Below are 25,074 nucleotides of genomic sequence, written 5' to 3'. Positions count from 1 at the left end.
ATTGTACAGCTTTGCTGTAACAGAAAGAAACTAAGCAATCTCTACTATATTATTATACGTTATATCACCCGCGTTTGACGGTCAGAGAACGGAGTGATTTCGTTGAAATGCTTACCGCATTCAATTTCGTCACTGTTGTCCGTACAATCGTTCACCAAGTCGCAGTGTTTTGTTTCAGGAATGCAAGTACCGTTCCAGCAAGTGTACTCATCCAGACTACAGCGGTCTAAAAAACAAAGATCACTGCCAACTTGGTTACGATACCAACACATTTACATGTAAACAATTTGCCTAACAGGCAGTTGAGCAAAACTTCTTGTTAAATTTTTCTTTAAAAAAAGATTTGTCTTCTTGAAAACAGTAATATTACCAATATTACAAACTTACTATGTCAACGTTACTGCAAGTTTTACATTAAAAGTACGTTAGCTCTTACCCGTTGTATGCCAGGAGATGTTAAAACCACGATACTCGCTGTAAATGGTGTAAGTGGTCGATACAAAGTGAACGGTGACTGTATTGTTGAAAGCTGTGAAGTTTTTAGGGCTTGTTGTTCCACAGAACTTTCTGCCAGTGTACTGCGAAAAACAAACGTCGCTTAGCAAGTATTAACAGAAAATTATTAACTCGAATTACACACTGTCTTGTTGGCAAGTTTAACAAAGCAACCATCAGACTAGCGTTGCATATTAAGTACAGTAAACGTCGGTTAAAGGGGATCGGTTAATCCAGATCTTTGCCTAATTCGGACAAAATGGAGGGGCCCAGAGGTTTACTGTATTTATAGTATTGCATGTTAGATCAGCTTAATAAAAACATTACCATTTCTACACCATCCAGGACTTGTAAGTAGTCCTGAGAGCAATCGCTCGATTCGTAAATATCAAGATCACTGAAGGTAACGTGAATGACCTGAGAGACAACAAACAGCACCATGAGTTATTGTCATAGCAAATATTGTTTTGTGTGAGCCACGTTATCTTAACATTATAGTAATTCGCTTACGTTGTCTTATAGGTAGTTTAAAAAGTTTTCTTCTAGTTTCACTAGCTCATATTATCAGCTGTTACAAATTTCAAAACAGATCAATCTAAAATCTTTTTGACAGCTTTACAACAAAAACGGGATTTTAGTAAATGCAACAACCAATCTTCGAAACACAATGCAATAAAGTAACAACGACAATCAAACACTAAACCTTATCGCTGGGAACTTCAATTCTCCATTCACAATTAAGACCACGAGGATAAGTCTGCGGGTACAATGGGGATGTAATGAAACCAGTGGTGGAGTTTTGAAGAAATGGTTCAACGCAATAGTTTTCTGAAAAACAATCGAAAACAATCAAGTTTATAGTGCTCTTGTCTCACATGCATTTTTAGTCCGACGTTTCGACGTTCTATACAGGTCGTCTTCATCAGGGCAAATAACACTGAATGCGACTAGAACAGTGCACAATAAACAAAGGTAAAAAGAATGAAACGAAAGCATGTCACAACGCTACGAAAACACCTAAGGTTAAGCGCAAATAAAGACAAACAACAAGGAGAATTTCCTCTCGTTTGCACCTATTGTTCTGCCTGAGTAATATGAAGATTTGCCATGTCTTGGCAATATAATCTTTATCAGAAACAAAAAACAGAGATAATTATTATTTAATGTATGTAATGGTCTTCCAATAGAAAATGTTGGAGTGCTGATTTTATGTATTACGTCGTTTTAGTTTGGCACTTGCTATCTTTTTTGGATCCATAGATTTTGTATTTACTGATTCACAACTTTTTACCTGCTTGAGTTTCAGTCTGTTTAAAATTCATAAGTTGTTTACAATAGATTTAGCGACTCAAACCATCAAATATATCTTTCAGTTGTCTGGCGTGCAAGTGTAGAAAGTAAACAACTAAAGTAACTGACAGGAATTTTCAAGCCAGAAACTTGGTAGCGCTGTATCAAATGTATCACAGTAAGTTCACGCTCTATTGCAGTCCGTACACGTGCATCTTTTCTAGACCAGACGCAAATGCAGCAAAAACGCGCAGCTCAAAGTTAAACGATGCGTAACTGTCCTGACACATTTAACTTGGTAAACCCCAAAGCTTTAGGCCAGCACGAAGGGAAAAAGGGGGTTTCGGAAAAACGAAACGGTTTCGGGACGCAACTGAATATTCGACAGTAAGACTTGTCGAATATTATCGTATGTTTACCATTTGTTGAAGTTGGTGAACAAAAATTCACAAAAAATCTTGCGGACTTGCCCACAAGTAAAACAAACACCAATCTTTATTGAATAAAAGATTTGTCGATAATATCGTATGTTGCCAGAGCACTTAAATTGCTTATCACAATCAATCAATCAATCAATACTTTATTTGTCACGCTTGGCATTAAAACATTTGCATAAACAAAATAGTAACACATAAACAAAATAGTAATACATAAACATAAACAAAAGTAATATGCGCGCGACCGGGCCAGTGAGAGCCAAACATTGGCCATCGAGTCACTTGACCCGTTTCTGTTTATTTAAGAATTGAAGGAAAAGGGGACGAGAGAAATAAAGGGACTATGTGATGCTAATGTTGGCATTGAAAGAAAAATATATGAAGTAATAAGGCCAAAAACACAAAATGCAATAAACAACAAAGGGAGTACCAGAAAAGGAACATCGCAATGCAACACTAAACATATTTAATGCTTAAACGACAGATATCCAATCATGTCGATATATGACGGAATTGGATGTTGCAGAAGCAATATAACGATCGTTTGACAACACTAACTATTTGGCTCAAATTTTCAATAAATGTTATTGAAACTTGCTTTCTCTAATCACTATCATTGCAAAATATAAGACTTGTTTCCAAAACAAGCATTTTGTACCTGCAATTAACCTCAAATTTAACATGTACACTTGCAACCATAACTGTATGTGCATTGTCATTATTACCACCAATTTAGGTACACAAGACACGGACTTATATAGTAGCTTTACTAGAAAACAAATTGCCAGCGAAGTAGAATAAAACGTATTCATTTTATTAAACAGACGTTTCGACAAAAACCATTGTCATCATCAGTGAATATATTCACCAATTGTTACTTAATTTAGTATGAGATATTTCTCGTTAATATCGCAATGCACAGTATATAAAGTTCAAAGCAACTAGTTTTTAGTTCACTTACGGGTATTTAGTGGTTATGTGTTGTATTAACCAAATCTGTTTGTGCTTGTGTTATTCCAAGACAACAAGCCAAACACATCACAAACATCAACATCTTTGCATCAAAATTAGTTTGCAGTACTGACTGCTTTGAACTGCAGACACTGCACTGCAATGAGCCACAATATCAGTTGTGGAAAATTTTGAGCGTCAACGTAGAATTAACCCCTTTATCCAAAGTTTGTCGGAAATTTTTTACTCCAAAGGTTAAATGCGAGCCCCTATTACGCGAAAATACGTCACTTTTTACGGTTTGCTTCTCATGACTATACTATGACGACAAATAGCATGCAGCTCCTGATTCGGACTAAACCGAACTCGTGAACCAACAGCGATCTGGCCTTCTCAGATAAGTTTCTACTAACAAAAACAATTGTAGGTGAAAACAACGCTTTTTTTCTTCGCTTTATCTCTGTACTTGTGTGGAATAATACTATTTTTGCTCTGTTATAATCGTCAGCTTTTATCTTACAGACAACTTTACACACGTGTGAATGCAAGTATCGTCATTCCAGCAATGTTTCAAGTGTTGCCATACAGGTTTTGAAAAGATTGTAATTAAGGCAGTTTTACTGCTTGAAGTTTGGTTTCAATTTATAGTTAGACAACAAATGAAAAATGATATAACCAGAATTAATTGTGAAAATTAGTCCAGTCCGCCGCGATTTGCTGATATTATTTTCAGCCCGCGATGTACAAAAGGTTGCCGACCCTGGCGTATGTCTTTATGTAACCTTTTTTGCTATTTATATATACCTGGCACAGTAGTATTGGCGGTAGTAGGCGGGGTTGGAACGCTGGTGGTGGTGTTTGGCATGGTAAAATCTAAAAAAATATAACAGTAATATACCCACACCTTAAAAAACATAATCCACGAAAGCAACTAAAAGGGTTGCCTTCCGTGGCCCTTTTACATACACTATATGAAACTGGCACAAATACTAAAAAAATAACAGGACAAGTAGAGTGACTTATTCGATTGTAGAGCGAAACACACAGAAGGACACACCGCAATAACCTATTCTACAAACTACAACAATGTTATCCAACTCAGACACTGTTTACAAATTTGACTCATTTTGAGGGTTATCGTTGTAATTGCAGGATGACCCACAATGCAGTTAAACTAATCCGATACCAAACCACAATAAACCAATTTCAAATTTGACAGCGTCTTGGGATAATTAACTGTAAATTGAAATGAGTCGTTGGGTTAATAGCTGCACAAACATTTCCCTTTTTTGTTTCAACTAAATAACTTTCCGATAACGCACGTGTATGTGTGTTAATTTTCCCAATAGTAGAGGTATGTTGCTAAACACTACACTGTCAGGGTGGTAAAAAAGACGGTATTTGGCTAAAACGAATTTCAACGAAATTTCCGATACGGTTTAATAGTCCAACAAATACTTTGCAATGGATTAAACACCATTAAAGTATAAAAACACAGAAGGCCTGTAAATTATAGAAGAACTTAAGGGTATGGACCTTTGAAGTCAAAAAAAGTCAATGAGTTGGTCACTTAAACTATGTCCAAAAAATTATATCAAAGTTGGTCAAGATAATGCTAAAACTACTGACTTGATGTTGTCCAAGAGACGAAAAATCCAGTTGACGGTACGATATGATCGGTATGAAACACAAGGCGTAATATTGTGGAGTAGGCAATAAAGTTGGGTGGGAGATTATTGCCACACAGTCTTCCGCCAGATATCTAACAAAATTACCGTATTTAGTCCTTTATAGGGCACAGTCGCACAAAAGGTGGGATTGTAAACTTTTCTGTAGTCTCCCTGCGAAAACTCAGAGATCCAAATAAATGAAAGATAAACAGACATGTTGCAATTCTGTTCACTTTTTAATAGAAATATTTGTCAGGTAATCAAATTTGTTTCGATTAAACAAAACACTCACCAATTGTGTTCCATCATAAACTTCCAAGTAGTCGTAAATACAGTTTGAGGCAAATTCGACGTGAAAATCGTGGAATTCAATCAATATCGCCTGTCAAAGTAAAAAACTTGGAATTTATCAGTTATAGAAAATTGATGAAATCATAAAACTAAAAATAAGGCAAAGATTGAAGCAAAAATCATACCATAAAACCGAATCTTGGAAGTTTACCTAGGTTTGATAGATGTTAATTAATAAATTATATAACTCTCATGCCAAATTTGGCCTTAACCTCCTAACAGGTGGGACTTCACACGAGTACCTTATATGTATCAATTTCGTAAAACAGACGTTTTAGTAAACAAAAATTATGATAGATATGTACTAACTAATAGTGTGTCATTACAAAAAAGTTAAATTAATATTGTTGTGCAGTACAAAAAATACGCTAATCAGCGAATTGGAAAGCCCTATGTGAAATATTGTCGAGATAACTCCACACAGCTTATAACGAGCATCAATATAAAAAAGGTCGTCACAAACCATTTACAGTAAAAACAGAAAATGTGTTACATCAATATACCAAACATGCTGAAGTGAACGCAAAGTGCAATATTTTATGTTGGCATACTACTTTTTGGGATTTAAGGTATTTGGGACACCATTTCTGTAAATCAGGTTTACTGTCACTTACCATCCCAGAAGATGTAGTGATGGCGTATTCACAATGCAAGTTGTTGCGATAATCTCCAGGGTAACCGGGTGACGTAAGATTGCCAGACGAAGAATTAAAATGTTGCTCACCACATTCTAAAATGCAAGTCCAAAACCAAACTTTATGTCACAGCTTAAAAACAATATTTTCGATATTAAGCTGATTATTCACTATGACAACAAATAGCATGCAGCTCGTGATTCGGACTAAACCGAAATCGTGAACCAATTCCAAATGTTGATTTACGCAAAGCTTAACCAAAATAATACGGAAAATGACAAATATAAAGTGTTTCAACCTGTTTTAAGTATTAATTTCGAGCCGCCAATCAAAATGATACGACCTGTAGCCTTCTCAGAAAATGTTCTAGTTACAGAAAGTTTGTGGGCGGAAACAAAGCTTTTTTTCTTCGCTTTCTCTCTGTACTTGTGTGGATAAATATTTTTGCTCTATAGTAACCGTCCGCTTTTACTTAGAAACAACTTTACACAAGTGTGAATGCAAGTATCGTTATTCCAGCAACTTTTCAAGTGTTGCCATCCAGGTTTTGAAAAGATTGTAATTAAGGCAGTTTTCTGCTTGAAGTTTGGTTTTAATTTATAGTTAGATAAAATAATAAACAATGATATAACCAGAATTAATGGTGAAAATTAACCCAGTCCGCCGCGATTTGCTGATCTTATTTTCGGCCCGCGATGTACAAAAGGTTGCCGACCCCTGGCGTATGTCTTTATGTAACCTTTTTTGCTATTTATATATACCTGGCACAGTAGTATTGGCGGTAGCAGGCGGAGTTGGAACGCTGGTGGTGGTGTTTGGCATGGTTAAATCTAAAAAAATATAACAGTAATATACCCACACCTTAAAAAACATAATCCACGAAAGCAACTAAAAGGGTTGCCTTCCGTGGCCCTTTTACATACACTATATGAAACTGGCACAAATACTAAAAAAATAAAAAAATAACAGGACAAGTAGAGTGACTTATTCGATTGTAGAGCGAAACACACAGAAGGACACACCGCAATAACCTATTCTACAAACTGCAACAATGTTATCCAACTCAGACACTGCTTACAAATTTAACCCATTTTGAGGGTTTTCGTTGTAATTGCAGGGTGACCCACAATGCAGTTAAACTAATCCAATACCAAACCACAATAAACCAATTTTAATGTGATAGCGTCTTGGGATAATTAAATGTAAATTGAAATGAGTCGTTGGGTTAATAGCTGCACAAACATTTCCCTTTTTTGTTTCAACTAAATAACTTTCCGATAACGCACGTGTATGTGTGTTAATTTTCCCAATAGTAGAGGTATGTTGCTAACCACTACACTGTCAGGGTGGTAAAAAAGACGGTATTTGGCTAAAACGAATTTCAACGAAATTTCCGATACGGTTTAATAGTCCTACAAATACTTTGCAATGGATCAAACACCATTAAAGTATAAAAACACAGAAGGCCTGTAAATTATAGAAGAACTTAAGGGTATGGACCTTTGAATTCAAAAAAGTCAATGAGTTGGTCACTTAAACTATGTCCAAAAAATTATATCAAAGTTGGTCAAGATAATGCTAAAACTACTGACTTGATGTTGTCCAAGAGACGAAAAATCCAGTTGACGGTACGATATGATCGGTATGAAACACAAGGCGTAATATTGTGGAGTAGGCAATAAAGTTGGGTGGGAGATTATTGCCACACAGTCTTCCGCCAGATATCTAACAAAATTACCGTATTTAGTCCTTTATAGGGCACAGTCGCACAAAAGGTGGGATTATAAACTTTTCTGTAGTCTCCCTGCGAAAACTCAGAGATCCAAATAAATGAAAGATAAACAGACATGTTGCAATTCTGTTCACTTTTTATTAGAAATATTTGTCAGGTAATCAAATTTGTTTCGATTAAACAAAACACTCACCAATTGTGTTCCATCATAAACTTCCAAGTAGTCGTAAATACAGTTTGAGGCAAATTCGACGTGAAAATCGTGGAATTCAATCAATATCGCCTGTCAAAGTAAAAAACTTGGAATTTATCAGTTATAGAAAATTGATGAAATCATAAAACTAAAAATAAGGCAAAGATTGAAGCAAAAATCATACCATAAAACCGAATCTTGGAAGTTTACCTAGGTTTGATAGATGTTAATTAATAAATTATATAACTCTCATGCCAAATTTGGCCTTAACCTCCTAACAGGTGGGACTTCACACGAGTACCTTATATGTATCAATTTCGTAAAACAGACGTTTTAGTAAACAAAAATTATGATAGATATGTACTAACTAATAGTGTGTCATTACAAAAAAGTTAAATTAATATTGTTGTGCAGTACAAAAAATACGCTAATCAGCGAATTGGAAAGCCCTATGTGAAATATTGTCGAGATAACTCCACACAGCTTATAACGAGCATCAATATAAAAAAGGTCGTCACAAACCATTTACAGTAAAAACAGAAAATGTGTTACATCAATATACCAAACATGCTGAAGTGAACGCAAAGTGCAATATTTTATGTTGGCATACTACTTTTTGGGATTTAAGGTATTTGAGACACCATTTCTGTAAATCAGGTTTACTGTCACTTACCATCCCAGAAGATGTAGTGATGGCGTATTCACAATGCAAGTTGTTGCGATAATCTCCAGGGTAACCGGGTGACGTAAGATTGCCAGACGAAGAATTAAAATGTTGCTCACCACATTCTAAAATGCAAGTCCAAAACCAAACTTTATGTCACAGCTTAAAAACAATATTTTCGATATTAAGCTGATTATTCACTATGACAACAAATAGCATGCAGCTCGTGATTCGGACTAAACCGAAATCGTGAACCAATTCCAAATGTTGATTTACGCAAAGCTTAACCAAAATAATACGGAAAATGACAAATATAAAGTGTTTCAACCTGTTTTAAGTATTAATTTCGAGCCGCCAATCAAAATGATACGACCTGTAGCCTTCTCAGAAAATGTTCTAGTTACAGAAAGTTTGTGGGCGGAAACAAAGCTTTTTTTCTTCGCTTTCTCTCTGTACTTGTGTGGATAAATATTTTTGCTCTATAGTAACCGTCCGCTTTTACTTAGAAACAACTTTACACAAGTGTGAATGCAAGTATCGTTATTCCAGCAACTTTTCAAGTGTTGCCATCCAGGTTTTGAAAAGATTGTAATTAAGGCAGTTTTCTGCTTGAAGTTTGGTTTTAATTTATAGTTAGATAAAATAATAAACAATGATATAACCAGAATTAATGGTGAAAATTAACCCAGTCCGCCGCGATTTGCTGATCTTATTTTCGGCCCGCGATGTACAAAAGGTTGCCGACCCCTGGCGTATGTCTTTATGTAACCTTTTTTGCTATTTATATATACCTGGCACAGTAGTATTGGCGGTAGCAGGCGGAGTTGGAACGCTGGTGGTGGTGTTTGGCATGGTTAAATCTAAAAAAATATAACAGTAATATACCCACACCTTAAAAAACATAATCCACGAAAGCAACTAAAAGGGTTGCCTTCCGTGGCCCTTTTACATACACTATATGAAACTGGCACAAATACTAAAAAAATAAAAAAATAACAGGACAAGTAGAGTGACTTATTCGATTGTAGAGCGAAACACACAGAAGGACACACCGCAATAACCTATTCTACAAACTGCAACAATGTTATCCAACTCAGACACTGCTTACAAATTTAACCCATTTTGAGGGTTATCGTTGTAATTGCAGGGTGACCCACAATGCAGTTAAACTAATCCAATACCAAACCACAATAAACCAATTTTAATGTGATAGCGTCTTGGGATAATTAAATGTAAATTGAAATGAGTCGTTGGGTTAATAGCTGCACAAACATTTCCCTTTTTTGTTTCAACTAAATAACTTTCCGATAACGCACGTGTATGTGTGTTAATTTTCCCAATAGTAGAGGTATGTTGCTAACCACTACACTGTCAGGGTGGTAAAAAAGACGGTATTTGGCTAAAACGAATTTCAACGAAATTTCCGATACGGTTTAATAGTCCTACAAATACTTTGCAATGGATCAAACACCATTAAAGTATAAAAACACAGAAGGCCTGTAAATTATAGAAGAACTTAAGGGTATGGACCTTTGAATTCAAAAAAGTCAATGAGTTGGTCACTTAAACTATGTCCAAAAAATTATATCAAAGTTGGTCAAGATAATGCTAAAACTACTGACTTGATGTTGTCCAAGAGACGAAAAATCCAGTTGACGGTACGATATGATCGGTATGAAACACAAGGCGTAATATTGTGGAGTAGGCAATAAAGTTGGGTGGGAGATTATTGCCACACAGTCTTCCGCCAGATATCTAACAAAATTACCGTATTTAGTCCTTTATAGGGCACAGTCGCACAAAAGGTGGGATTATAAACTTTTCTGTAGTCTCCCTGCGAAAACTCAGAGATCCAAATAAATGAAAGATAAACAGACATGTTGCAATTCTGTTCACTTTTTATTAGAAATATTTGTCAGGTAATCAAATTTGTTTCGATTAAACAAAACACTCACCAATTGTGTTCCATCATAAACTTCCAAGTAGTCGTAAATACAGTTTGAGGCAAATTCGACGTGAAAATCTAGGAATTCAATCAATATCGCCTGTCAAAGTAAAAAACTTGGAATTTATCAGTTATAGAAAATTGATGAAATCATAAAACTAAAAATAAGGCAAAGATTGAAGCAAAAATCATACCATAAAACCGAATCTTGGAAGTTTACCTAGGTTTGATAGATGTTAATTAATAAATTATATAACTCTCATGCCAAATTTGGCCATAACCTCCTAACAGGTGGGACTTCACACGAGTACCAATATGTATCAATTTCGTAAAACAGACGTTTTAGTAAATAAAAATAATGATAGATATGTACTAACTAATAGTGTGTCATTACAAAAAAGTTAAATTAATATTGTTGTGCAGTACAAAAAATACGCTAATCAGCGAATTGGAAAGCCCTATGTGAAATATTGTCGAGATAACTCCACACAGCTTATAACGAGCATCAATATAAAAAAGGTCGTCACAAACCATTTACAGTAAAAACAGAAACTGTGTTACATGAATATACCAAACATGCTAAAGTGAACGCAAAGTGCAATATTTTATGTTGGCATACTACTTTTTGGTATTTAAAGTATTTGAGACACCATTTCTGTAAATCAGGTTTACTGTCACTTACCATCCCAGAAGATGTAGTGATGGTGTATTCACAATCCAAGTTGTTGTAATAATCTCCAGGGTAACCGGGTGACGTAAGATTGCCAGACGAAGAATTAAAATGTTGCTCACCACATTCTAAAATGCAAGTCCAAAACCAAACTTTATGTCGCAGCTTAAAAACAATATTTTTCGATATTAAACTGATTATTCACTATGACAACAAATAGCATGCAGCTCGTGATTCGGACTAAACCGAAATCGTGAACCAATTCCAAATGTTGATTTACGCAAAGCTTAACCAAAATAATACGGAAAATGACAAATATAAAGTGTTTCAGCCTGTTTTAAGTATTAATTTCGAGCCGCCAATAAAAATGATACGACCTGTAGCCTTCTCAGAAAATGTTCTACTTACAGAAAGTTTGTGGGCGGAAACAAAGCTTTTTTTCTTCGCTTTCTCTCTGTACTTGTGTGGATAAATATTTTTGCTCTATAGTAACCGTCCGCTTTTACTTAGAAACAACTTTACACAAGTGTGAATGCAAGTATCGTTATTCCAGCAACTTTTCAAGTGTTGCCATCCAGGTTTTGAAAAGATTGTAATTAAGGCAGTTTTACTGCTTGAAGTTTGGTTTTAATTTATAGTTAGATAAAATAATAAACAATGATATAACCAGAATTAATGGTGAAAATTAACCCAGTCCGCCGCGATTTGCTGATCTTATTTTCGGCCCGCGATGTACAAAAGGTTGCCGACCCCTGGCGTATGTCTTTATGTAACCTTTTTTGCTATTTATATATACCTGGCACAGTAGTATTGGCGGTAGTAGGCGGGGTTGGAACGCTGGTGGTGGTGTTTGGCATGGTTAAATCTAAAAAAATATAACAGTAATATACCCACACCTTAAAAAACATAATCCACGAAAGCAACTAAAAGGGTTGCCTTCCGTGGCTCTTTTACATACACTATATGAAACTGGCACAAATACTAAAAAAATAAAAAAATAACAGGACAAGTAGAGTGACTTATTCGATTGTAGAGCGAAACACACAGAAGGACACACCGCAATAACCTATTCTACAAACTACAACAATGTTATCCAACTCAGACACTGCTTACAAATTTAACCCATTTTGAGGGTTATCGTTGTAATTGCAGGGTGACCCACAATGCAGTTAAACTAATCCAATACCAAACCACAATAAACCAATTGTAATGTGATAGCGTCTTGGGATAATTAAATGTAAATTGAAATGAGTCGTTGGGTTAATAGCTGCACAAACATTTCCCTTTTTTGTTTCAACTAAATAACTTTCCGATAACGCACGTGTATGTGTGTTAATTTTCCCAATAGTAGAGGTATGTTGCTAACCACTACACTGTCAGGGTGGTAAAAAAGACGGTATTTGGCTAAAACGAATTTCAACGAAATTTCCGATACGGTTTAATAGTCCTACAAATACTTTGAAATGGATCAAACACCATTAAAGTATAAAAACACAGAAGGCCTGTAAATTATAGAAGAACTTAAGGGTATGGACCTTTGAATTCAAAAAAAGTCAATGAGTTGGTCACTTAAACTATGTCCAAAAAATTGTATCAAAGTAGGTCAAGATAATGCTAAAACTACTGACTTGATGTTGTCCAAGAAACGAAAAATCCAGTTGACGGTACGATATGATCGGTATGAAACACAAGGCGTAATATTGTGGAGTAAGCAATGAAGTTGGGTGGGAGATTATTGCCACACAGTCTTCCGCCAGATATCTAACAAAATTACCGTATTTAGTCCTTTATAGGCCACAGTCGCACAAAAGGTGGGATTATAAACTTTTCTGCAGTCTCCCTGCGAAAACTCAGAGATCCAAATAAATGAAAGATAAACAGACGTGTTGTAATTCTGAACACTTTTTATTAAAAATATTTGTCAGGTAACCAAATTTGTTTTGAGTAAAACAAAACACTTACCAATTGTGTTCCATCGTAAACTTCCAAGTAGTCATAAATACAGTTTGAGGCAAATTCGACGTGAAAATCGTGGAATTCAATTAGTATCGCCTGTTAAAGTAAAAATAATATTAATTTATCAATTTTAGAAAGTTGATGAAAACATATATTTAAATATAAGGCAAAGATCGAAGTAAAAATCATACAATAAAACGAATCTTGGAAGTTTACCTATAGGTCTGATGGATGTCAAGTAATAAACTATATAAATCTCATGCCAAATTATGCCTTAACCTCTTAGCAGTTAGGTGGTACACGAGTACCTTATATAAATCAATTTCGAACCACATAAAGTTAGCTATGGCGGAACAGACGTTTTAGTAAAAAAAAATCATGATAGATGATAGATATGTACTAAGTAGTGTGTCATTACAAAAAAAGTTAAATAAATACTGTTGTGCCATACGATAAACATACGATAATCACAGCAGATTGGAAAACCCAAAACCAAAAAAATGTAGATGTGACTCAATACATCTTATAACGAGCATCAGATTTTTGAAAAGGTCGTCACAATCCACTTACAGTAAAAACAGAAAATGTGTTACATGAATATACCAAACAAGCTAAGTGAACGCAAAGTGCAATATTTTATTTTGACATAAAACTTTTTTGTATTTAAGGTATTTACCATCCCAGAAGATGTAGTGATGGTGTATTCACAATCCAAGTTGTTGCGATAATCTCCAGGGTAACCGGGTGACGTAAGATTGCCAGACGAAGAATTAAAATGTTGCTCACCACATTCTAAAATGCAAGTCCAAAACCAAACTCCAAAACAAAATACTAAGCAATTGAAAAAAACAGCAAAAAAAGGATTGACTTATTGGATTCTCGAGCGAAACACACAGAGGAACACACCGCAATAACCCATTCTACAAACTACAACAATGTTATCCAACTCAGACCCTGTTTACAAATTTGCCCTATGTACAACGAGTGTATCTATAACTGCGTTTAAAATAAACACCGCTCCAGCTTTTTATGGCAAACCTTAAGCAGAAATTTACAACCAACAAAATGTAACAAAAAATATTGTTACATTACACAACAAAAAATTTCATTCCAATTTGTTTTTACCCTTTTTGTAGGTTTAGTGATACTAATGTCGTATGCGAACTAATTATATCAAATTATTTATTCCGAATCAAATTTAGACACTTACCAAGGTTTTCATGTTGTCCCGCCAACACTGAAATAAAATTAAACATTGAAGTTAAGAAACGAAGATATACTTTACAACAATGATTTTCAACCGGTGTTCCGCGGACACCAGTGTTCTATGAAAGAACGCCAAGCGTTCCCAAGAAATTTATTAGTTTGACTAGTGTTCCATCGAAGAACGGTCGAAAATCACAAGGTTTTTTCACTATGGTGGTAAATAGCTTTTCTTTCAAAAAGTAAGTTATTTATCCACTTTCACCAGTTTTAACGTCCTGTCGCGATTTGCGTCATTTACTGTTGTGTAATATTTAGACTTGTTATGTAATAATAAGATTGTAATTGCGAGTTGGTGTTCCGCAAGATTATTTTGGTGCTTCCAGTGTTACGCGGCTCAAAAAACGTGGAAAAACACTGCTTTACAAGTTGCAACTGATACCGACAGTCAAGCGGTGTTTTCGTTGCTGCTGAATGCCATTTAATATATTTCTAAATGTCTTGGAAGTTACTTACCGTCGGCAATCCACTCAGCGTGAAAAGACGTTTTCACAAAGAAACTCGGTCTTCCTGATTGACATGTAGTAGTTTGTGTGGCGACACCAACTTGAGTCCAAGTATTTTCGTCAATCAAACACATCAATGGCCCGCCTTCATCACCCTGCAACGTTATAAAATGTTGTAATAAGGGCTGGTGCAATTTGACAGGGAAATATTATCTAAACCGCTTATTTATACCCCTTTGCACTATTTAGGTATATTTGTTTTTAGCATTAATATAGACCATGAGGAAGTAGAAAAACTTTAAACCAGGCAAGGTGAGCCACGTTGAAATGCACTGCTGCTGTATTTGAATTTCAAGACAATAATGGCTGCACACCTACTCATACATATAAAAATTAATGCCGTTTAAAAATGCCGTATAAAACGCCCGTAAAAATGTTTTTTAATCTTTTGTGTTGTGAAACTTACGTAACAAGTGCCACTGTCTCTTCCGTCAGTGTACCCAGCGCAGAACACAGCGTCCTTATCAAAATACGTATAGTTACTGCAAGTTGCGTAGTCAAGTATGGGAAGTCGAACTTGGTAGAGCTCATAATCTAGCCCCGTAAAATCACCTGCAGAAACAATAGAAATAGTTGGAGCAGTGGTTCTCAACCATTTTTACTATGCGACCCCTTAAAAGGTTTTCTAACAAAACCACTTTACAAACACAACGCGACCGCCTCCGCTGTACAAAAAAACCCTCAAAAAGTGTGGTTATGGCTTATGTTACCATAAAACTTTTCACTATTTAGTGGTTTTATTTCAAGAAACGCCAAACATCACAGGCATAGAAGAATACAATCGCAAATCCTGTTCTGAACTATATGGTCGTGTGAGTTACTATGCCAAACAGTCCTCACATAAAAAAAAGTTTTATTATACAGATAAAATCACCCCGAGCTGGGCTCGTCTTCGCCATCCCCTCAAAAGTGCTTTGGTGACCCAAAGGTTGAGAAACTCGGAGTTAGAATAAAGATTTGAGTAACGACTACAAAAAATTAAATGCCCCTGAAAAAACTTCAAATCCATACAAAAAAATTGTGCCGACTATTTGTTTCAGTGACATTACAAATCAGGCGTACAGAGAAATTTATCACGGATTTGAATGTAACGTTCTTCATGTCAATATAACTACGAAAGCTTTGTTAAACAAACCTTGACTGTCATATTCCTGGTTTAAAGGCACGGTTGAATTACAAACTCGCTTCAAGCATCAAGTAAAATTACATTTGCCAGAAGAGCTCTATAAACTTCATGTTACGCCTGGCAACAATAGCTTATATACTGCTTCAAGCATGCGTGCAAAAAACTACCAAACATGTTAGAAAAATACTCACCACTTCTTCGTCCAGTGCCTATTGCTATACACGTCTCTCCTATCTTAATCTCAGTGTTATTCATGGAGAGGCAGATTGGCCGAAGTGTCGAAGAGAATGTAAACTCCGGAGAGACTTCCACAATTGCGATATCGTACTCATCGCTAAAGGAGCTCCCATGAGCGTAATGTAAAACGACAGACACCACGTCGTGAAAGGTTCCATTCTGAGACGGGCTTCCTTCCACATTTACAGACAAGCTGGATGTAGCCCTACCAGCATATAGACAAGGATCATATGTCATCTGATGTGTAACTTTTACAAATTATTAGTACCTGTGTAGAAGGCAGCTGGCAGACGTCAAAACCCACTTATTGCCAATGATTGAACCACTACAAAGATGATTATAGAGGTATTCGTAGATAGATGCTTGCCAAGGCCAGGAGGAAACATTGGCTGGTTTGCTTCCTCCAACTATACGAGGATTCTGTAGAATTGACAAGTTTTAAATCTGTTTTAACAATATGGTAACCACATTGCATTTAAAGACATCTAAATGCGTTGATTAAAGTCGGCAGATTAAAAAAAAAGCTTTAAGGTAGCGTTAATGCTAAAAGTTTTGGGCGTTCAAAATTTCATTTTGTCAAAACGTAAAGGCCTGGTATTGGAAATCGCATCCTTACCCATGTAAAACCTGGTGCGACATCTGTTTTTCCGCATTCACTGTAGTTTGATGATAACTGAGCTAAAACAAATGCAAAAATGTCACTCATTATAATAAATTAAACTGACTGGTCTTAGAATCCCGGGCCAAAAGTGACACACAACACTTATCGTATTGTGGTCAATCTGAGTTGGTTAGTAAGTGAATTAAACAAAAATAAAATAAAATTTAAATTGTTTTGGTTAAGTTCTGTGTGCAAGATTGTCCAATAGAGATTATATAAATGATTACTTACGACATTCAATCTCGTCACTATCATCCGCGCAATGTCTTACTCCGTCACACATCGAAGATTCAGAAATGCATTGAGATCCGTCCCAACACGCAAAGGTATTGTTGCTGCATTTCTCTGAAAATAAACTAGATTGTTGCTAAAAGTCAAATGCATATAGTAGCAATTACAGAAAATAATATAAATTGTGTGAAAAAAGTAAAGTCAATCATGGGAAAATGTAGACAGTCCTAGAAATGAGACCTTCCATGTTCCAAGCGACTTGAAAACCAAACTCATAACCTCCTCGCAACACAAACGTCACATTGTTTGTTGATGAAATGAAATCTGGTATGTTGTGTGACCCGCAAAACTCACGACCAGTGTACTGTAGATCGAAGAATATGTTGCAAACATAATACAGATATGACTAGAAATTAACGTGTTTAATATTTATTAGCGGGCCTATACAGAAATGTATTCCTACTTCACCACTATTGTTTAAAAATGATTTCGAATTAAAACGGAAAAAAATAACACTTACAAGAATTTCCCCTTCGTAAATTGCCAAGCTTGTTGAAATGCATCGCGTAGGGTTGGAATTGTCAAGAAACCGAACTTCGATGAGCTGTAAATAAAGTCGTAAAGTTGTGTAAACGAAGTCAAAATAGGTAATTTGCATATTAAAACGAATAGCTGGACATGATGAGGTATATGTCTTTACTTAATGTCAACATTGCGGTTTGCGCTTTGTTTACGTTAACATCCTTGCTGTAAGGGTTTTAGGTTTTGCTCAAAAACTCACCGAATTTACGGAAGCCAAAATTGTCCACTTACAAATGCTACTGGGAAGTGTGAAACCTTCAATCAATAGTGAAGAGAAGTTGCCGGTTTGATTAGTTAATATTATGGGCCCACCACAGTTTGCTATAAAAAAGTTTGTAACAATCAACTAAAAATGTTTCACAAAAAATTAAAACTAACACTAAATGTGGTTCCACTCACCATACTTTTCATAAAAAACTTGAGCTGTAAAGCAAAAGAAATTTGTAAAAGACGTAAAAAATTCATTTTATTCATCACAAAATCGTAATTAATATTTATTAAACAAAGCAACAGGTCAGAAATAACTTCTTGTCCAACGACTTTTATTAATTCAGCAAACGGTTTGCATTGGGCCCCTTGTTTCAATAAGTTGGTTACATTTATTTTACCTTCTTGTATCCAGTCATGAAACCACGGAACTCTTACATACACTCCAGGAAAATTTGTACCGCATCTGTAACCCCATGATGTTACTCCCATTAAATACCAAGTGTTTCCGATATAACAGGTTAGTGGACCTCCCGAATCTCCCTAAAAACACGAATTAAAAAAACGCCTTTATTGTACAAAGTACTCAAATCTTTCGATCAGAAATTGTTTATGTAAGTTTATATACTTAGCTGAGATAAATCAACGGTTTGATCGGCTCTTAGTCGACAAAACAATTTGAGACAACAATTAAATCATTTAAAATTATTCTCTTGTCAATATGTCTGACAACAACAGAGCATTCATACAATCATACTGCAACTTACATGGCAAGGACCAACTCCTCCAGTTTCAACGTCACCAGCACATATGTTGCTATTGAAAACGGTGGTTCCAATCGTGTTGTACATTTGATTGCATTTCTCGTTTTCCACTATTGGAAGCCTGACTTGGTACAATGAATCGGAATTTTCACCGCGCCATTCTGTTATCAATAAAATAGATTTCGAACAAAGTCAACAACTGCTTTTGTTTTATAAGGTATTGAAAAGAATGTTTGTATTCATTGGTGCACTGCCTGATTTATTTCTTGCGTAAACTCAACAACCTATAGTCTTATGACATATGACGTGTACTTGTACATTAAAAATCAAATAAGTGAGTAAATTTCTGACAAATTAAATGACCGATGTAATGCAATAGTGTTTGCAATTTAATTTTTTTTTAATGCACCTGCCTCAAAGTAGGGGCTATTAAAGTGGACACCAAGCCCATCGCGAGACTGTTTGCAAAAAAGGCTTGTGAAAACAGTTTGAAATAGCTTGAATATGGTGTTCACAGTCGTTCTCACAGGGTATAAAAAATATGAAAAACGGCAAGAAGGTTGAACTGCTGTGTTGCACACCTAATCTAAAAAACGTTGTCACGCGAAGTCATTAACACATGGAAACAACAAGCAAATTGGCACACGTCGCCTAAAAGATCTCTGCCATATATCATCGATAAACCTAATTCAAAACCTTAACAATTTTACCTATATCTCCCCATCCTGTAGACACGCATATTGTTCCCGCGCGAACATAGAAATCAGATGTGTTTGTGGGGACGCAGATTGGTCGTATGGTGTCGCCAAATGTCAATAACGTGCTTAGCCTCAGTAAGGCAATATCAGAGCCTAGAAATGGGTTTCTGCAAAAAAGTATACATTATTCGGCGATTTGGACACTAAAAAGCGAATTATAGATCAAAAAATAACTTTACTATGAGCAGGATTATAGAACTGCTTACCAACACTGAAAAATAAAGACTGTTTTTGGCATCAAGAAAATGCTTTTTGTAATGCATTAAAACCTGCTTGACAACACTGAAAAGCAAAGACTAATTTTTTGGCATCTAAAAAATGATCGTTTTGTAATAAGATTCCTAATAGTTTTGAATACATTTAGTTTGTTAAACAAAACATAACATGCACAGACTTACGACCCATCCGGATGAATCGCTATATAGTCAGCATGTATCGGAACTTCGTCAGAAGAACCAAAAGCTTCATGGCGTCCAGCAATAACGTACACACTGAAATAAAAAGTTGATGATTTATGAAAGACTAATAGAAACCTAACAGAATTTAAAAATAGCAAAAGGGGGCGGAGAGCTATTGGCAAACAGACAAGCCTCCTGATAATAACTTTGGCTCGCTGGCTTGGAAAGGTTTCTGAACCCTAAAGTAGACAAACAGATGGATCAGTGAATAGAGAAAGGGTTAGTCAACAGAGAGTTGCATATCATGCGGAACAATTGTTGAAGTTGGTGAATGAAAAAATCCCGAGAAATCTTGCGGACTTGCCCACAAGTGAAACAAACGCCAACCTTTATTGTATAAAATCTTCGACAATAAACAAAAAAATCAGGTGAACAGATATGTAAAAAGGTTAGCCTTACGTGCTTAAAAAGTCAACGCAATGTGCAGCTGTCACCACCCATCTTTCATTGATGATAGAACCTCCACAAAACGATGTGCCACCAGGATAGAATGCTAATGCAACCTGCCAAGGCCAGCTGCCGGGTTTGGCTTCATTTCCACCGACAATACGAGGGTCCTAAATTAAAATGGAAGTTGCGTTTAAAGAAATGACCATGTGTTGGTTAGTGAATAATAATTTGCGTTGTTATTTGGCTTTGATTCGTTAAACATTTCAATTTTCTTACAAATCATCATTTCAGCATATTTGACAAAACCTATAGGTGCAATAGTGAAATTCTAAGTTTTACAAATTTAATTACGTAAACCGCCAATTTCGGCAAAGCATGCAGAGATGGATGAAGTAAACAACGTTTTTTGTCTAGTCTAGCCATTATTGAAATAACAGCCTCTCGAATTTCAATAGGACGTGAAGGCCTATTCGATAATCTGAAAGCCAAAACTTACCCAAGTAAAATGAGGAGCCACCGAAGGTTTTCCGCATTCTGACAAGTTCATGGTGGTGTGCGCTGAAAATAAATAAGCAAACATTTCTTAGGGGAACGGTGCCATATGCATTTTCCCTTTTGGTAACAAATTTTGTTTTCAAATTCGTTAAATTTAACGAATTTTTGTTTCGAAATATGTGGGAGCAAACGAAAAACAAACATAACTGTCACTGTGTACAGCGAAATACGTAGCAACTTCTTGCTGCAAGAATCAATAAGTTAAACAAATGTATAATAATGCAAGTGCTAAAGTTTAGGAACGATTCTACAGCATTGCTGTAACAGAAAGAAAACTAAGCAACCTCTACGATATATCAGTTCCGTTCCCGTTTAACGGTCAGAGAACTTATTAAACTCGTTGAATTGCTTACCACATTCAATTTCGTCACTGTTGTCCATACAATCGTTCACCAAGTCGCAGTGTTTTGTTTCAGAAATGCAACTACCGTTCCAGCAGGTGTACTCATCCAGGCTACAACGGTCTAAAAAAGCACAAGCAATCTAAAGATCACTGTCAACTTGGTTACAATTAACACATGTACATGTAAATAATTTTGCCTCACAGGCAGTTGAGCAAAATGATGTGTTAAATTTACTTTTAAAAAAAGATTTGTCTTCTTGAAAACAGTAATATTACCAATATTACAAACTTTACTATGTCAACGTTACTGCAAGTTTTACATTAAAAGTACGTTAGCTCTTACCCGTCGTATGCCAGGAGATGTTAAAACCACGATGCTCACTGTAAATGGTGTAATTGCTCGATACAAAGTGAACGGTGACTGTATTGTTGAAAGCTGTGAAGTTTTTAGGGCTTGTTGTTCCACAAAACTTTCTTCCAGTGTACTGTAAGAAAACAAACGTCGCTTGACAACATATAGCATTAGGAGAAAAGGATTAATTCGAATTACACACCGTGTTAATGGCCAGCATAGATAAGAAGACTGGCGTCTTATAATTAATGCTTCAAAGTGTTTTAAACTGTGTGCACTATTCATGGGCATGAAGTTGAATAAAGCAGTACGGCTTTAACTAAAGTCCAGTAAACCTCGGTTAAAAGGGATAGGTTAATCCAGATCTTCGCCTAATTCAGACAACTTGAGCGGTCCGTTATTAACCGAGGTTTACTGTATTTATTACATTTTAGAATAGCTTAATAAAGACATTACCATTTCCACACCATCCAGGACTTGTAAGTAGTCCCGATAGCAATCAGTTGATTCGAAAATATCAAGATCGCTAAAGGTAACGTGAATGACCTGAGAAACAACAAACCCGATAAATTAGTGTTACAGCAAATATAAATTTGTGTGAGCCATGTTATCTTAATTAAGATGATGGTAATCCGCTTACGTTATCTCATAGGTAGTTAAGGTTTCCCTCCAGTTTCACTAACCCATTTTATCAGCTGTTACAAATTCTAAAACAGATCAATCTAAAAAATTTTAGACAGCTTTACAACAAAAACGCCATTTAGTAAAACCCTGTTGGGTAATGCACCCAATCTTCGAAAAAATAAACAACCAATAAAGTAACAACTTCAATCAAACACTAAACCTTGTCGCTGGGAACTTCAATTCTCCATTCACAATTAAGATTAGGAGGGTAAGTCTGCGGGTACAATGGGGATGTACTGAAACCGCGTGTGGAATTTATGACAAAAGGTTCAATGCAATAGTTTTCTGTAAAACAATCAAAAACAACTGTGTTTGCCAACGAAGTACCTTCTTTTGAAATATCAGACTGACCATTTAGGGCTAGCGGTGGAGCAAATACAACTACAAAAGGATAAGCGCAAATGAAGACAAACAACAAGAAGAATTATTTATTCCTCTCGTTTGTACAACGTCTCCGGCAAATTCTATAGAACTTCTTTGCCGTGTCTTGGTAATATAAACTTTTGCAGAAACAAAATATGAGATAAGTACTATTTAATGTATGTTATGGTCTTCCAACGGAAAATGTTAGAGTGCTAGTTCCAAATTTATGTATTAGGTCGTTTATAGTTTGGCACTTGCTATCTTTCATGGATGCATAGATTTTTTTATTTACTGTTTCATAACTTTATGCCCGCTGGAATTTCAGTCTGTATGAAAGTCATGAGTTGTTAACAATAAATTTAGCGGCTTGTTTGACATGCGTAAAGTCTAGAAGGTATAGAAACGGCACACTTAACTAAAGAAATTTAACACGATTAGTTCGGCGTTGGAACAACAGGAATTTCCAAGCCAGAAACTTGGTAGCGCTGTATCAAAAGTAGCACTGTAAGTTAACGCTCTATTACAGTCCGTGCAGGTGCATTTTCTCTAGACCAGACGCACTTTCAGCATAAACGCGTAGTTCCAAAATCAAGTATGTTAAACGATGCGTAACTGCCCAAGCACATTTAACTTGGTAAACCCCGAATTTATTAGACCAGCACGAAGGGGGGAAAGGGAGTTTCTGGAAAACAACACGGTTTCGTAACGCAACTGAATATTCAGCAGTAAGACTTGTCGATATTTTGAAGAAAAAAATGTTGCCAGAGCACGTAAATTCCTTATCACATTAAACGTATTTTATGCTTAAAAGATCGATAACCAATCATGTCGTTTTTTGGTATCTTTAAGTTGATGAAAAGAGTTTTGAACAGATCCGTGAGTAATGTTCCAACAAAATATATTTTAATTACACTGTAGTTTGTAGTTTGTACAGGCCATCGAAATTATATAACAACGTTCAAATGGATCATAAAATCATTATTTTAAACTTATTTCGCTAACAATACAAACATCGTCGAAAACGAAAATTGGCCAAAATGCTTCTGCCAGCCTTCAATGCAAATCTGCATGTCTTTGACGACAAATCTCATTCTACGCTTCTATTTACACGCTTTTGCCTATAGGCAAATTTCATTACGTCTGATACAAGCTTCGTTGTGTATCTTATGACGGCATTGGTTATTGCTGAAGCATAATAACGATTACAAATGCAGATCGTTTGAGAAAACTATATATTGGGCTCAAATTTTCTATAAATGTTATGAAAACATACTTTCTGTATTCACTATTATTTCAAAACGAAAGGTTAGTTTCCAAAACAAGCAGTTTGTATCCACAATTAACCTCAAATTTAACAAGTACACTTGCAAATATAACTATAAGTGCATTGTTATTATTACCGCCAATTGTTACCTAATTTACATTGGGATATTTATCGTTAATATCGCAAGGCACAGCTTATAATGTTCAGAGCAACTATTTTTTAATTCACTTACCGGCATTTAGTAGGTTATGTGTTGTATTAACCAAATCTGTTTGTGCTTGTGTTATTCCAAGACAACAAGCCAAACACATTACAAAATTTAACATCTTTGCATCAAAATTAGTTTGCAGTACTGACTGCTTTAAACTGTCGACACTGCAATGATTAAGGCAGCCACAATGTCAGTAGTGGAAAATTTTGAGCGCCAACGTAGAATTGCCCCTTTTTTTCTAAAGTTTGTCGGAAAATTTTTACCCGAAAGTTTGTATGCGAGCCCCCATTACGCGAAGATACGTCACTTTTTACGGTTTGCGTCTCATGACTTGCTTTAGAGAGCTAGTGGCTATGAAACTTGAAAATTTAACCCTTTGTCGGTTTGCTTTTTACCGACAAGGCTTTGGGCGAGTTCCCTTTTATGCTCACGATACGCGAAAGGTTTCTGTCTCGTCAATTCAAAGTCAAACCATGTCACTGGACAAACCTTGTTCATTTACATTTAAGATCACGACGAAAAGTCTGCGAGTAGAAAGGGGATATAATAAAACCAGTGGTTAAGTTTTAATAACAAATGGTTGAGCTCAAACGATATCTGAAAAACATTCCAGAGTATTTGCGTTTGCACACAAAGCAGCTTCCAAATACAAAAGAAGTTGGGCGGAAAAAAAGACGTACAAGTGGCACAATTATTTGTGACGCTCAATTCAATCTGAAACTCCTAAATTCTACGGAATTTCCCGCCGTGCCTGAGTAATATAAAATATCAGGTACTTTTTTTTGCCGACAAGTAAAATTAGTTTGATCAAAAAACTAGACTAAAATGAGATTAGTAATATTTGCTGTATCTTATGATCTTCATTAAAATAGTAAATCTTGTGTGCTATGTCCCAATTTATAGTTTGGTATTTTTTTATCTACCTTTACTCAGTAGCTTAATTGTAAGTATCTTCATGTCTATTTTATAATTTAATAACTTTGGTTCAGTCAGTTTAAAATCAAGTTAACATACAAATTATGGGCTTAAAAAAATAAAACAAATAAATGAGAAAACCAAGTATATCGTTCTGTTGTCTGGCCCGCGTAAAATCTGGCACCCGCACAGAAAAATTTGACACTTTTGGTTTC

At 35.7% G+C, this 25,074-nt stretch overlaps 1 protein-coding gene across 1 annotated transcript; it reads right to left on the bottom strand.

Annotated features, from left to right (window-relative positions):
- Positions 1 to 59: 59 nt before the first annotated feature.
- On the bottom strand, positions 60 to 21,108 carry LOC145222598 (ovochymase-like). Its single transcript, XM_080088753.1, has 25 exons — positions 21,081 to 21,108; positions 20,669 to 20,730; positions 20,182 to 20,339; positions 19,723 to 19,815; positions 19,277 to 19,431; positions 18,570 to 18,727; positions 18,204 to 18,345; positions 17,995 to 18,018; positions 17,795 to 17,916; positions 17,534 to 17,617; positions 17,254 to 17,377; positions 17,014 to 17,127; positions 16,738 to 16,799; positions 16,390 to 16,541; positions 16,072 to 16,326; positions 15,165 to 15,345; positions 14,709 to 14,853; positions 13,666 to 13,820; positions 12,996 to 13,085; positions 12,662 to 12,794; positions 11,830 to 11,898; positions 11,046 to 11,161; positions 7,755 to 7,844; positions 7,422 to 7,554; positions 60 to 226 (listed from the first exon to the last, which is right to left on the bottom strand). Exons 1-25 carry the CDS (start codon positions 21,106 to 21,108, stop codon positions 60 to 62), a joined length of 3,012 nt encoding a protein of 1,003 aa, XP_079944879.1.
- Between the last annotated feature and the right edge of the window lie 3,966 nt (positions 21,109 to 25,074).

This window comes from Phallusia mammillata, chromosome 4, assembly GCF_965637545.1.
Source record: "Phallusia mammillata chromosome 4, kaPhaMamm4.hap1.1, whole genome shotgun sequence".
Lineage (NCBI taxonomy): Eukaryota > Metazoa > Chordata > Ascidiacea > Phlebobranchia > Ascidiidae > Phallusia > Phallusia mammillata.
This window is presented reverse-complemented; position numbering and strand designations above follow the sequence as displayed.

Excerpts from the sequence above, each read along its gene's own strand:
- LOC145222598 (XM_080088753.1), bottom strand. The coding sequence starts at position 21,108 with ATGGACAACAGTGACGAAATTGAATGTG. Across the intron at positions 17,917-17,994 it reads AGTTTTTTATGAAAAGTATG|CAAACTGTGGTGGGCCCATA; the intron begins GTGAGTGGAACC and ends ACTTTTTTATAG. Across the intron at positions 7,555-7,754 it reads TTTATGATGGAACACAATTG|ATATCTGGCGGAAGACTGTG; the intron begins GTGAGTGTTTTG and ends TAATTTTGTTAG.